The sequence below is a fragment of the Acytostelium subglobosum genome, assembly GCF_000787575.1.
Source record: "Acytostelium subglobosum LB1 DNA, scaffold: scaffold14, whole genome shotgun sequence".
Lineage (NCBI taxonomy): Eukaryota > Evosea > Eumycetozoa > Acytosteliales > Acytosteliaceae > Acytostelium > Acytostelium subglobosum.
Genome location: NW_012236519.1, coordinates 463,886 through 479,145, shown reverse-complemented (window position 1 = coordinate 479,145; position 15,260 = coordinate 463,886). Strand labels below are relative to the sequence as shown.

Genomic DNA, 15,260 nt, shown 5'->3' with positions numbered 1-15,260 from the left:
AACTTTGCATCAAAAACACACAAATATCCTTTTTTCGTGTTGTTTGTCCATCTTGATCAATCAATCACATGTTTGGTTGAGTGAATAGAGTTCATTCATTTGTTTGTTTGCAAGTTTAGATCTATCTATGTGACACTGTGTCCATGTAATAAGTGTCACTTATCTTATACAATGGATCAATTGACAAGTCTTTTCGCAAGAGTATGTGGATGTTTGTGGACCCACCCTGGCCCAAGGAAGGCCTCAATTACTAACTCAACCCATACTTATACATAATAGAAGAACAATGGACGAGCAGAACAGACGATTAGAAATGTGTATGCCAATGACACGGAGCGCAATAAGCACTTCCAAAGCAATGTCATATGTAATACAAAGTACACTTTGATCAACTTTTTGCCAAAGAATCTGTACGAGCAGTTCTCGAGACCAATGAACATATACTTTCTGTTCATCGCAATACTCCAACTGTTTCCAGAAATCACGCCAGTCAACCCATTGTCCACCTGGGGCGCACTGGTCTTCATCTTTGCCGTGTCGGCCATCAAGGAGGTGTTTGACGATTTGAACAGGCGGCGCAGAGACTCCGAGGCCAACAGCCGGCTCTACAGCGTGGTGCGCGAGTCAGCCACACAACAGGTGCGCAGCAGCGAGATTAGAGTGGGCGACATTGTATACCTCACGGGCGATCGCGAGATACCCTCCGACCTTCTGATCCTGGCCACGTCCAACGAGGACGGCAGCTGCTACATTCAGACGGCCAACTTGGACGGCGAGACTGATTTGAAGAGCCGCATGGCGCCAGCTGAGACGCGTGGATACTCAATGAGCGATCTGTCCAAGTTCAGAGGCGTGGTCGAGTGTCCAGGACCAAACTCAAACATCTACAGTCTGGACGCCCGCATGTCTGTCGTGGCCAGTCGACGAGTAAACACGTACACACAATCAGACTGGGTCGTGTTGGACACCAACAACTTTGTACTGCAGGCCACTCAACTACGCAACACTGATCACATGTATGGCCTGTGTGTATACTCTGGCAATGAGACCAAGATGGGTCAGAACAAGAAAGGTCCGCCCACCAAATGGACCAAGTTGGATCACGCCATCAATCGAGTCACAATCATCATCTTCACATTCCAACTTCTTCTCGTGGTCATTTTTGGAGCGATTGGCGAGTCAGTGCGTCACAACGATATCCATTCACTCTGGTATCTTGGCTACTCCAGCACCTACAAATCACCATGGTACGAGTTTATCATCATCCCCCTTCGATTCCTCTTGCTCAACTCAATGGTAAGCATCATCATCATGCTCGATCAATCACGGTCCTCCTGATCACTGACCCCTCTCAAACCAACTCTAGATGATACCAGTCTCGCTAAAGGTCACAATCGATGTGATCAAGTACTGCTATGCATTGTTTATCAATTGGGACATCAATATGTATAATGCCAACACTGATCAGGCTGCCGTGGCCAATAGCACAGCACTGAGCGAGGATTTGGGACAGGTAGAGCATTTGTTCACCGACAAGACTGGCACACTGACAGAGAATATAATGTTGCTTAAGCGATGCTCGATTGACAGTCGACTACATACATCAATGGAGGATGGACAGCTGTTGGGCGAGTTGAAGGCTGGACATCAGCCAACACTGGACTTCTTTACATCCCTGGCACTGTGTCATTCTGTCTTCCCATCGACTGATCACGATGGCAAGCTATTACTCAGGGCATCATCACCTGATGAAGAGGCATTGGTCAAGGCTGCCGCAGCACTCAACATCACATTCACAACAAGATCATCATCTCGTGTCACAGTCGATATCCAAGGACAAGAGCATCAATACACGCCACTACACACATTCGAGTTCACATCAGAGAGGAAGCGAATGAGTGTCGTGCTACGCGACCAACAAACTGGACAAATCAAGCTGATCACCAAGGGTGCGGACGATGCTATCATCCCGCGACTGACCGACAAGAAGCCAGGGGGACACCTCAATGTCACTAACGCAGAGTCACTGGCACACATTGAAGAGTTTGCTGCAGAGGGACTGCGTACGCTATGCATCAGTTCGCGAGTCATTAGTGAGCAAGAGTACCAAAGCTGGCACTCATCACGCTTCCAACCTGCCAGCATGTCAATTGAGAACAGACAGCAGATGCTATTTGATGCATATGAGCGCTTGGAGAGAGACTTGGTGCTGCTGGGAATCACAGCCATCGAGGATAGACTGCAGCCGTTCGTGCCCGAGACGATCTCAAGTCTGCGACAGGCCAATATCAAGGTGTGGATGCTCACTGGAGACAAGTACAGTACGGCCATTCAGATTGGCCACGCATGCAACCTCATTGAGAAGGACTGCAAGGTGTACACCATTGGCACACCTGGACAACAGGACGTCGCGGCAAAGGACATCTTGAATTCAATCAGGCAGATTGAGGAGGACTTGCTGGTGTACCAACAAAGCTACCAGACTGACGGAACTTCACACGAGAGACCCAAGGCGACCATTGTGATCGAGGGTCATACACTACACACAGCTCTCATTCATGTTAAGCGCGAGCTATTGGCCTTGGCAGATCTATCTACATCAGTAATATGTTGTAGAGTGACACCTGAGCAGAAGGCACAGGTTGTGCGCATGGTAAAGGACACTGGCAAGGTGTGTCTATCCATTGGAGATGGAGGCAATGATGTATCCATGATCCAAGAGGCCAACATTGGTGTTGGTATCAGTGGACGAGAAGGTCTTCAAGCTGCACGTGCAGCAGACTACAGCATATCAAGGTTCAAGCACCTCCAAGAGTTACTGTTTGTACATGGACGATACTCATACCTCAGGACTAGCTTCGTGGCCAACTATAGCTTCTACAAGTCGCTGTGTATATGCTTCATTCAGATACTATATCAGTTCTTCAGTGGCTATGCAGGCTCATCATTCTTCAACACATTCTCTTTGACAGCCTACAACATCCTGTTCACAGGCCTGCCTGTGATGGGCTACATCCTGGACAAGGATCTACCTGCGAGTGTCGTGCGACTCAACCCATTCCTCTATTCTATCTCCCAGGAGAGCACGGCATTCAACTGGCAATCAATCACACGATGGGGCTTCCGTGCAGCCTTCCAGTCCATCCTAATATTCGCGGCCACTGCCGGTCCCTTTGCCTTCACACAAGGATCCACCATTGACTACGGTTCATTCTCAATGGTATCATTCACCGCGCTCATTCTCCTCCAATCACTCACTCTATTCTTTGAATCACAGTATGTATCCTGCCTGCGATCAATCACTCGATCACTCACTAACACTTAATCAATCACAACAGTACCATCACATGGATCAATCATGCATTGATCTGGGGAACTATCCCATTGTATATACTATGTTTGATCGTACTCAATGCCGCGCCAACTATGGACACATACTCAGTCATGACTCACTTGGTCGACACTGCCAGCTTCTGGACATCACTGGTCCTCGCGCTGGCCATCTGTGTGTTGCCATCGATCGCACTGGATCACCTGCTACAGATCATCAGACCCACAACCGTCGAGTTGGTCAATCAGATTCGTTGCCAACGACGTGCATTCAATCAAAAGGATCGTCTATTACAGTATGGCGACAACAACTCCAGCCTGAACTCATTCAATCCTCTTGAAGCTGGCTGTGTCAAGCTGGTGCTTTGCCAGCCAGGTACAGACATGAAGCCCACCGACCTCATACTCGTGGACGAGGACTCCTATGATGCAGTGAGCGATGATGGCGACATCACTCCAGCAGGTAAGCGGTCACTATCATTCAGTGACACTGATCCTCTGTTACCATAATATTATAATATAATATATTTATATACTTTATCGCTCCTTCCTCTTGGGCTTTGATTTGGACTGTTGCAATCTCTGTCGCCTCTTGTACTCGTTGGCAAAGTTGGACTTGGGCTTGGACTTGCGACTGAAGTTGGAAGGCTTCTCGGAAGCATCCAGTCCGGGCAGGATCTCGTCTGACTGTCCATCGTCCATCTCTGACTCGGCCAGCTTGCGCTCGTAATAATCATCGTCATCCTCATCAAACTCATCGTCTTCGTCCGGCTCCTCCCTGAGGAAGGCCTTGTAATCTGGATCGTCCTTGACCAGGTTCTCCAGGTCCTCCGCAGTGACATCGATATCTGGATCCTCGTTGATTCCCATGACCTCGCCTCTTCTATTAAATCGTACATCCTTGTTCTTGGCCATGATGGCTGCATGAATCTCTGCCTGCATCTGTTCGTTCGTCTCCAAGTCTCTTGGGTCGATCTTCTCAGCCGCGCTTCCGGCCACCTTGGCCTCAGTCTCGTGTTGCTGCTTCTGCTGCTCGCGCTGCTCGGCGGCGACGGCTCGCGAGTTGGCGATCCTCTCCTCATCCTCGATCAGCTCCTTCAGCTTGCGTTGATAATCCTCGTCGTTCTCGTCATCCTCCTCTGGTTCGTTGGCCAGCTCTGCCTGCAGCCTCTGGTCGCCCTCTTCGTCGTCTTCGTCTTCGCCGCCATCCTTGTCGGACAGTGCCTTCTTTCGATTATATGATCTCTTTGTGATTGCTGACTTGCTGACCTTGATCTTTTCCAACTCTGCAATCTCCTCTGAAGTGAGATGTCTCCATTGTCCAACGGGCAGTTCGCCCAACTCGATTGGACCAATGCGAGTCCTGTGAATCTCCATTGCCCTGTTGCCCATGGCTGCCATCATTCTTCTGACCTGATGATAACGACCTTCGTACAGTGTGATGCGTGCTTTGTTCAGCTCGTCGTCCAACAGCTCAAACTTGGCCGGCTTGCAAGGTTCAGTCTCACTGCGCAACATTAGTTGGCCGGACCCAAACTCGTCTTTCTCGCGACCGTTGAACCTCTCCTTGCAGACAACTTCATATATCTTTCCAACACTATCGTCCTTTGGTGTAATGATTCGTTCGACCAACTTTCCATCCTGACTCATCAGTACCAGACCTGTTACCCATTTATCCAGTCTTCCAGCCACAGACAAAGTTGGTGATCTCTTAATAAACTCTTTCTAATCAACATCCAACAATAATATTAGTCCATGTACATGATACCATCAATCATCCAATCATGTACATACCGGTAATAAGTCATATATCAGCTTATGATCAGCAGTCTTCTCTGTTGAGCATACATATCCATCAGGTTTATGAACTGCTATTGTTAAACTACAATGTTTGATTGATTGATTGATTGATTGAATGAATGAGTAATGTGATTGATTGATTGAATGAATGATGGAGGTGTACATACAGTTTTGTATTCTCTAATTGTTTACCTGCTATTCTAACTTCATCTATTGATACTTTAGACTTTGGAGTTGTCTTTTGTCCTTGTACAGTGACCTTGTTTGTATTTATGAATGACAATGCCTTACTCCTTGTACATAGACCCAAGTTTGACAACAATCTGTCAAGTCTAATCTTCTCAATCATATTATATTTCTTATTATTACAACTATATATATATACAAATAATAAGTATGTTTGAACGAGACAACATGTGATTAATAAATTGTTGTAGTTTTATGTGTGATTGCAAAAAACGACCGAGTGTTTCGTCATTCATACATCACAAACACACACGATTCAAACAAATAATAACAAACAATGACTTCAACATCAACATCAATTGTTAACTATCTTATACCAACTGGATTTATTGCAAGATTACAACAACAATCAAATGAATCAAACAATATTAATAATAATAGATTATATTGTAACTCTATAACATTGGATTCAAGTGTATTCATTATAAGATCAATTACATCAACATCCAAATTAGTATCATTGATGCATATTGATCTTTACTCTGGCTCAATATCATCATATCAATCATTGCTCACATCTGAATTGGATCACCATCTTTCAATAGCCACTTCCACTGCCACTGATGCTGCCACACCCACTGCCACAGTCACTGTTTGGAGATGTCATAATATACCAATATCAAAGGAGCCAAAGGCTAAACAACAACAAACAAATAGAGAGATAGATGATTTGTGGATAAAGGTTGTCGAGAAACATTCTGCCGCCTCCTCTCATGGTATCAAGTTCATGGAGATCAATGTGGTGGAGACTGCGTCGATATCATTGAATGATGAAGCACCTCTACTTCATCGCATTCCAGAACAATCATTGCAACAGTGTCCAATCGATGAGACACTAATCAAATCTGTTGTACTCTTGAATGATATAATGTCAATTGGAGATCAACCAGCTGCATCAGCAGAACCAACAACATCACCATCACCATCACCATCACCAGTTATATTCAATAATGAATGGCAAGCAGAGGTTATGAGTCGGTTGGTTCAGTTAAGTGATAAAGCGATGGACTTGGTCCAGAAGAACCCCTATGAATACCAAGCACAGCTTGTCAAGTTACAAAAGCAAGACCCATCACTCAGCACATCAGACATTAGTAGTATAACCAGTGAACTATTTAGTATGTGTCATATCCTATCCTGTCCTTTCCTGTCATGTCCTGGCTAACTAACAACGACAACACCCATCCATCAATCCAACCATCTTTAGTCGCCATTGCCAAGTACCGCGAATTCCTTAGAATACCTGCGATGAAACAACAAAAGGTCGGTGTGAATGATGTCTGTCCTTGCAAGTCGGGTCAGAAGTTTAAGAAATGTCATGGCGCAACCGGTAACTCCAAACAGTACTACTCGTACCCTACATCCGACACCTCTTCCGCCACGACCTCGACGACTAAGTCAACAACAACATCCAAGTCGACAAGAAAATAGGTAGCTATCTTTATCCTCTCGCTCTTTCAATTAAAGGATATTACTATTACCAATAGCTAGGTATTCTATATTTATATCTCTATCAAGTTAGAATACACGCGATTAGATTCATCAATGATGTTCATGAGTGTGTGTGTGTTGGGCAAAGAAAGAAAGTCACATGATACTCCAAACTCTGACTCTAGATATTTGTTCATTCATTCATTCATTCATTCACACATTTTCATATCCGTTCTCAACAACAAATAAACAGAGGTCAGATTCGTTTGGTTGTTTCATACGCTGCAAACAACAAAACTTAAAGTTGGACCTGTAATCGCGAGCACGAGCCGCTTGATGATTGGAGCTCTTGCTACTTTGTGTGTTCATTCATTCTTTCATTCATTCCTTCTGGACACACATATACACACTCACTCTCATCTGAACAGGTGGGTGTGGGGGTGAAGTGTGTGTAGTGGGTCTAAGTGTGTGTTTGTTTGCACTCTCCATCCCCTTCCAGCAAGCATTCTCGTTCATCCCCTTGTTTCTTTCATGATTACCAATGCAACTGGTTGTTGCGAGCTTTGTTTTTTATGGATGGAACTCAACTCTAACTGTGCCCGTCTGTCCATCCGTCCTTCCTTTCCTTTCCTTTCCTTCCTTCTCGTGTAATGTTGGTGTTGTTGTTGATGTTGTTTTGAATCCAAAGTCCTCTCTCTCTTTAATAATATTGATTCAATTAAGAATACACATCATCACAATCAACTCCAACCAATCATTCATTAAATTTTTCATCTACAAACAACCAGAACAATAACAGACCAATAACATCAATTAGAAGTAGGAAACAAAGTCATTGATGTAAAGAGCTCCCCTCCCCTTTTGCTGTTCATCATTGGTTCTCTATTACTTGTTGTCTCGATCTAATCATAACAAGTTCAACATCAACATCATCAACATCGTCAACATCAACAACATCAAACAAACAAACAAAACAGTCAATCAACCAATCAATCAAACAAAGAAAGAAACATAATGATATCCAGCTTTTCAGGACCAACACCAACAGAGAGATTCCAAAGGAATGTGTTGGCAGACTACTCTGACAGCGATCCCGACTTTGAAGTGGACTTGATCACTTCTTATAAAGACTCGGTCAACGAACATTTGCCGCAGCTGTCCGAATCTCTGCGTAGCAATGATGAGAAGGCCTCCATTTTGCACTCGCACGATATCAAGGGCTCGAGCAGCTATATGGGCGCAGAGGCTGTGCGCTTCCTCAGTGGGAAGATAGAGGCCTACTGCAAGGAGGGCAAGCTTGACGAAGCGGCCAACTTTATGGAAGAGTTGGAAACAGAGGTGAGCGAGCTATTCAAGCTGTTGGATAAACATATGGCATCTTTCAAGGAGGATGGCTCGCAGGCGACCTCGCCCCCACCCCTGACGGCAACGTCAGTGCCTCCAGGAGCCACTGCAGTATCAGCTTCACAATCAACTTCGTCGACATCATTGACAACGGCGGCAACAACAAAGAACAACAGTACAGCAGATGATCGATCATCAAAGACCACAGAACCATCCTCCAAGCCATCATCAGAAATCAGACCAACATCGGCCACATCGGCATCATCATCAGCGTCTTCATCATCATCATCATTGTTGGCATCCGAATCAAACAACTCCAAACAAAACAGCAGTAACAGCAGCAATAACAATGTTTCCGATAAGCCCAACAGCCAAACCGCCACCGAGAAGGTGTCTGGCAACAATAGTATGGGCAACCATAGTAACAGCACCAACAGCCACAACACCAGCAACAGTGGTATCAGCAACAACAGTAGCAAGAGTGACAAAGAGCTGGACCAGAATTCAAGGACTGCCACTACTGCACCTAGTTCTGGGCTTCGTACTTATGGCAACAGTGCTGCATCTTCGAAGTGATGATCATCACTTCATCAATGACCCGTCCCATAATCCAGCCATAGCATCGCACTGCGTCATGTGTCACATTATTTAATTAACCCTTCCTCTGGTGATGGATCACCCAACGCCAATCCAATCCAACCAAATCCAATTCAATCAAATTCAATCCATTACAATCACGCAACGAATATTACTATGTCCAACAATAATAACCAACCAACCAACCACCAACCAACCAACAAACACCCCTGTATAATGATATGATCGAGAGCAAGAGTGGAGGCGTGAGATGCACTCCAATTCGAAGCACTTGGGACATCACTCTCACACCGAACAACATCAAAGTAGACGCCATCACAACAGGTCCAGAAGAGGCCTGCATCAGGATATTGAATAAATATGAGTTGTGGTTGTTTATTTGCTCTACAATGCCATTGTCGGTAATGGTCGCGATTGGTAATGTACACTGTTGTTGCCGTTGCCATTGCCATTGCCATTGCCATTGCCATTGCTGTTATGATGATCGACGTAGTCATTGTACATTTGCTCAATGTCCAACAACACTTGATAACAGGATGGTCTTTGTGCAGGGTCTTGATGCCAGCAGCGCTGGATGAGGTCCTCCAGGTTGGGCGGACAGTTGTCGGGCATCTTGGGGCGGATGCCCTGCTTGGTGAATATAGGTATCTGGTAGCTGAATGTGATCTGAGGTATGTCCTCGAACGGTCTCTTGTACTTGCCCATGAGGAATCGATTGGCAAGCTCCCAAAAGACAATTCCAAGGGAGTATACATCCGATGATGGACTCGGTGCTACCTCATCGAATAGTTCCTGGTGATGGTAAGTGTTGATTGGATGTTAGAGAGTTGTGATGTATAAATGGACGGTTGGGTGTCAAAACACTTACTGGTGCCATGTAGTCCAGTGTTCCTTTGAGGGTATTGGTCTGCATGTCTATCTCCTTGGTCAAGCCAAGGTCTGCAATCTTGAGTGCATATTGTGTTGTTATCAATAAATTATGTGGCTGGATTGATTGAGGATAGGGATGGATGAATGTAAGTTAATGATGTCCACAAGGTACCATACCTATGGAAATAGCCATACCTTAATATCTCTATGTACAAGTGCTGGTGTCATTGTATGTAGGAAGTTGATGCCTGCTGAGGCCTCCAACATCCACTTCAACACCAGCTCCCAGGTCAAGACAAAGTTCTTCCTTGCCATGATCTTGGCCAAACTTCCATTACCGCAGTACTCCATCACCATCAGTAACTAATGTTTGATTAAGATTGGGTGTTTGTTAGAGTTGATACCAAGGTGTCAAAGATAAAGGGATAGGACTTACCTTGCTCTCTTTTGATGCGCCATATAGTTTGATCAAACGAGGATGTGAAGTCATGCTGAGGATGCGGTACTCTTTCTTGAAGTTTGTCCATTGCTCTGGTGTGCTGTTGTTTAGCACTTTGATCGCTACAGTCTTGCCATTGTACGTGCCCTTGTAGACGCGTGAGAAGGAACCTTCTCCAATCTTGGTACTGATTGCAAGCTCCAATGGACTGATCCAGCGTATCTCCTTTTTAGGATACTCGCCGTTCTTCCAGTGCTTCCTTCTTGTCCTCCTCGATTGATGGTCCAAGCTGGGTGATTGACTGTTGGAGCTGCTGCAAGTGGAGCACGACTCAGACTCGGACGAATTGTCCATGTTGGTGCTGCCGTCGTGATTCAAATTCAGGTATGGCATGGGGCCGCCGCCGCCACTGCCGTCGACCGAGGACGGCACGTGCAATGAGGTCGATTCGAACATTGGTGATGGGGTGGTGGACTTGAGTGATGGAGATAAAGATGCCATTGGGGATAATTCTACAGGTGATTGATAGTTGTTTTGATGTTGAGATTGATCAGACGTCTCTGAATTGATTGAACTAACAGAGAATCGACCATCTCCTTCTGTTTCCAAGTTTGATGCAAATGGGAGGTAAGGGCGGAGAGGGGTCAGTCCAGTCCTCGCACTCATCCAGATTGCAAAAGATAACTTACTCTTTGTCTTTAGTATAAATACAGATGGACCAGGCCACTTCCTTTGGGCCTTTAGTATCTTCTCATCCTCATTCAATTGCCTCTCGACTGGCTTGTTGAGGTCGCCATGGTTGTTGGACGAGCTGTTGCTGCCCAACGATGAATCATTGAGTGAGCGAGTGATGTAGAGTGTAAGAGTCGTCGGATCGATAGTGGTCGTGCTCAACAGCATTGAGATTAGATCGCGCACTGTTGTCGATGAGTTCACCTTTGCTCGCCAGCTCTCTCCATTGATGCCACGATAGATCTGTACGTAGCTGTACTGTTGGTGCTGTTGCTGCTCGTCCGCGTCGCCATCCTTGCTGAACATCGTTGTCAGTCTCTTGCCCTTCTTGATGATGTTGGAGAAGACGTTGTTGGCCACGTTTAGATTGGTACCGCCGCCACTGCTGTTGCTGCCCTTGGTGCTCGACTTGGATGGTGGGGAGAAGTTGCCCGAGTTCAGGAACATGGGCGAGGCATAAGGGGGCACCAGCAGGGGTGACTGTGAAGGTGATGGCGACATCTGATGGACATCATTGTTGTTGGTGTTGTTGATGTTGCTGTTGCCGTGCGAGTGAGCTTGATTGGCAGAGTGTGGAGAGGACGACAGGAATGGGATGGGCATGGGTGGCGTGTTGAGTCGTGGTGAGTCCGAGGACGAGGGCCATGCGTTCGATCGATGAGGACTGCCCGCGACGTTTGGCGAGGACATTGCCACAGTTGCAGGTGATCGATGCTCACGCATCCTCCTTGAACTACTATGATACAGTTCCTGCAACAACTGTAATTGGTTCTGTTGGTGTGGCGTCAGACTCTCGAGAAACTCCTGTTGTGCGGTGATGCCGCCACTTCCAGGACTGCTCGAGGATGCGCGACTACTGCTGTGAACACGCTTGACACTGTGCGAGCTGTCGAACCTGACTGAACGACCCTCCTCCTCGTCTGCGTCATTTCCAAAGAACACCTCTGTGACCTGCTCTTCCTCGTCGTCTGCGGCTGCCGCCATGTCAAAGTCGTCGTCGTCCGTCTCTGTGAGTGTGTCGCATGTCAGACTGAGGTCATTGAATGAAGGTTGATTGATATTGTTTGGATTGCTTATTGATTGATTGTTGGTGGTCGTGGTAGTCGTGGTCGTCGTTGTTGTGGTCGTCGTGTTGGTCGTCGATGTCAATGTATTCTCTATATTACTGTGTCTATCGCGGGCACTACTGTTGCCAGTGACCATTAGTGTGGGGGTGGAGGCCGACGGCGACAATAAGAGGTCGACGACATCATCGTCCACGTAATCAAGGTGATGATGTGTGAGCGTGTGATGATGATGCAGTCGATCATTGAATGATCCGCCAAGACTACTACCATGACTACTGCTGCTGACTATACTACTGCTGCTACTGCTACTGATTGATAGACCAAGGTGATGTTCGTACGAGCCTCCTCCGCCTCCTCCACCACTTCGGCCATCACTACCAACACCATCTTCCATCGCCTTTCTATGTATGGCCAAGTTGATGATGGGCAGTGTAGGCGACGCACGAGTCGGATACATGTCAAGAACTGACAATGTAGACATCGCTGTTTCGCTGTCCCTTCTTCTTCTTGTCTCTTGTCTAATATATTACAAAACTATTACTAATATTACAACAATGTTACTACTATACTACTACAACTTGTTACTACTCTGTGACTATTATTATCGTCTTTCTTGTTATTTGTTGAATGGTTGACTGATTGAGTGAAGAGTATCTGCCTTGTTTCTAACAACGTTGTTTGTGTGTGTGTGTGTGTGTTTGCGAATGATGATTGAGTAGCCAAGGGATTGTGGGTGACTCGCCAAAAGGGCCTCCTCACTTGATGGTAAAAGTGGGGGTTCCCCCACATTAATAAAAAAACTTCAAAAATAACTTGTCCAGATCATTGAATGGAGGGATGAACAAAAAACCAAGGTTTCAAGGTTGTACTCATCCATCACCATCAATAATAATAATAAACAGTAGTAGAGTCATGTCTAGACATGTACTATATTTATGATGTCGCTAACCCAAATCAAACATACGACAGTGACGAAAGTAACACTAACTGTATACATCATCAACAACAAAAACAATAATAATTGATGACAATATACATGTTTAAATGTTCACTATTCAATCTACTTCATTCAAATATATATATATATATTATTATTTTCACTCTCCGCTTGCACCAAGGGTTATGAGGGAGGAAGAGGGAGCCTCTGATCAAGTTGCAGTGAGTGTGAAATATCTGCCTACTATTTTTTTGTTATTTCTTGGGTTTAACCGGGTCTTGAATGACACGCCCCACATAATGCGGCCAATGCAATTTATTTTCTTTCATTGTTCGTTTCTTGTTTTCAACTATTAACTATTCACTTTCACTTTCACTTACATAACAGACCAACCAAATGTTAGTCCATATACTTGAACACCCCATATCTCAGCATATTTATTTTCTACTTGATGAGATAGATCAACTATGTATTTCTCTTGTGTGCAAAGGTATATATTCAGCTTTGCAGCAACGTCTCAACTACAAAGAACCCAATTTCTCCCCCTTCACATATAGATCTATTGTGAGTATGTATCTATTAAATTTGCACAATATTGTGTTTGTATGTTTGTATTACGTGTATTCTTATTCTTACTCCTCTACTTTCCTTCACTTGTTATACTACCAGAAAGCATTTTGAAGCGGCGTGTCTGCAGTAAAAATAGTGACGACCATTTGGGCTACCATGGGTGTGGCTTACAATCAGACAACCATCAAACATTTATTGGCGACAATGGAATATATATACCAACAACTGCAACGGAGGTTGTTTATGACCAGCGTATTTCAAACTTCAAGCCGTCCTTTGTTCCACACTCACAGTACCACCATATCAAGTCCTTGCGCTTTGAGTTCACGGTAGAACGAACAATCAGCCATGATCTTATTCCCCCATCTGTCACTTCTATTTTTTTCAACGACCTTGTCAATCAAGACATCTCCCCTGGCATCATACCATGTTCTATTGAAATTCTTTCAATTGAGCACGGGTTCGGTTGCACCTTTTCACTTGGTTCGATACCTCCATCCGTCACACAGCTGGTGTTGGGGTGCGAAGTTAATGGAGAGTTCCTTCCAGGAACAATCCCTTCCTCTGTGACATCATTGCGGATAGGAAAAAAGTTCAACAAGCCACTTCCAATTGGATGCATTCCACAATCTGTTACCAACTTAATAATGGAGAGAAAACTCGATCTCACCCATTCGAACGTACATATTCCCTCTAGCGTTCACACATTGGATGTAGTTATAGTAGGTGATATTCCACCAACTATGTTTCCTAATTCAATCACCGCCATGAAGCTTCGCTGGGCATCCTCAAACCCCATTCAATCCGGGTGCCTACCTACATCTGTAGTTGACTTCGAATTGGATGCTGTGACGACTTGTCACATACGATTCACGATGTGTCACCATGACTCATACATTCTATCATTGCTGAGTCATCATCCTGGAATCTACAGAACACTATTCCATGTTCCATCTAATCAGTATATATACATCATTCATAATACACTAATAAAGCGGGCATTCTATACATTATACAGTTATACATATATATATATCTATATTTGTTATACTTTTTTATATTTTATTTTTTTTATTTGAAATATTTTTTATTTTGTTCCAACAATATTTATATATTTATATATATTTTCTTTGATAAGAAAGTGGAGAGACTCAATAGATACGTTGCTAGACGCAAAAGAGAACTAGGATTAATAATGAACAATAATCAAGCCTTGCCCCAGGCTCAACCAGTACTACAGCCAGTACAACAGGAAGCACAACCACAACTGCCAGCACAGCAACCCCAGGCTCAACCAGCACCACAACTAGTTCAACAAAACATTTTACCTCCAGTCGTATTTGAGAATGCACAGCTCTTACAGTTAATACAAGCATTAGTTAGACCACAAGAGAATGTAGTAGAGAGAGAGAGAAGAGAGAGAGAGAGGAAAGAGAAAGCGATCAGAGATGCAATCCCACATTGCAAATGGTCAGAGAAGACTGCATCTATCCACAGTTGGACAATCAATCTGAGACAGATGATGGTCAACACTGACTGTACCGAAGAGGAATTGGCCAATCACATGGGTCAATTGTTTGACGAACCAGATCGTACATGGTACTACTTGCTCAATCCCAGACCTGTCACAGTACAAACTTTGTTGGAAGCCATGAACACAAGATTCGACATTGCTAGCAAGAACATAATGTTGAGAACAGAGTTGGAGCACTTACATCAGAATGGATCACCCATTGCCAACTTCAACTCTCGATATGGAGAAAAGGAGCACACGTTGAACATGAGTGAAGAAGAGAAAGTGTTCCATTACACCAGCCGTTTGGACCCAGAGATCCGTGTCCTTACTCTCATGATGCATCCAGCAAACCTTGCACAGGCCAAGAGCAAAGCAGGCGAG

At 44.8% G+C, this 15,260-nt stretch overlaps 5 protein-coding genes across 5 annotated transcripts; 3 read left to right on the top strand and 2 right to left on the bottom strand.

The window, feature by feature from the left end:
- Window positions 1–171: 171 nt before the first annotated feature.
- On the top strand, window positions 172–3,840 carry SAMD00019534_072050 (hypothetical protein; the record flags this gene model as incomplete). Its single annotated transcript, XM_012897612.1, has 4 exons — window positions 172–201; window positions 280–1,296; window positions 1,367–3,276; window positions 3,339–3,840. The coding sequence occupies 4 exons, from the start codon at window positions 172–174 to the stop codon at window positions 3,838–3,840; spliced, it is 3,459 nt and encodes a 1,152-aa protein (XP_012753066.1).
- A 27-nt stretch (window positions 3,841–3,867) lies between these two features.
- SAMD00019534_072040 (hypothetical protein) lies at window positions 3,868–5,479 on the bottom strand (the record flags this gene model as incomplete). Its single annotated transcript, XM_012897611.1, has 3 exons — window positions 3,868–5,055; window positions 5,125–5,212; window positions 5,298–5,479. The coding sequence occupies 3 exons, from the start codon at window positions 5,477–5,479 to the stop codon at window positions 3,868–3,870; spliced, it is 1,458 nt and encodes a 485-aa protein (XP_012753065.1).
- A 192-nt stretch (window positions 5,480–5,671) lies between these two features.
- SAMD00019534_072030 (hypothetical protein) lies at window positions 5,672–6,801 on the top strand (the record flags this gene model as incomplete). Its single annotated transcript, XM_012897610.1, has 2 exons — window positions 5,672–6,247; window positions 6,517–6,801. Coding segments are annotated over 2 exons (861 nt in total), but the record flags the coding sequence as incomplete, so codon positions are not given.
- Window positions 6,802–7,800: 999 nt separating this feature from the next.
- On the top strand, window positions 7,801–8,721 carry SAMD00019534_072020 (hypothetical protein; the record flags this gene model as incomplete). Its single annotated transcript, XM_012897609.1, has 1 exon — window positions 7,801–8,721. A coding segment is annotated over one exon (921 nt), but the record flags the coding sequence as incomplete, so codon positions are not given.
- A 411-nt stretch (window positions 8,722–9,132) lies between these two features.
- Window positions 9,133–12,337, bottom strand: SAMD00019534_072010 (hypothetical protein; the record flags this gene model as incomplete). The annotated part of the gene is made up of 5 exons (XM_012897608.1): window positions 9,133–9,540; window positions 9,617–9,733; window positions 9,814–9,981; window positions 10,055–10,569; window positions 10,747–12,337. 5 exons carry the CDS (start codon window positions 12,335–12,337, stop codon window positions 9,133–9,135), a joined length of 2,799 nt encoding a protein of 932 aa, XP_012753062.1.
- Between the last annotated feature and the right edge of the window lie 2,923 nt (window positions 12,338–15,260).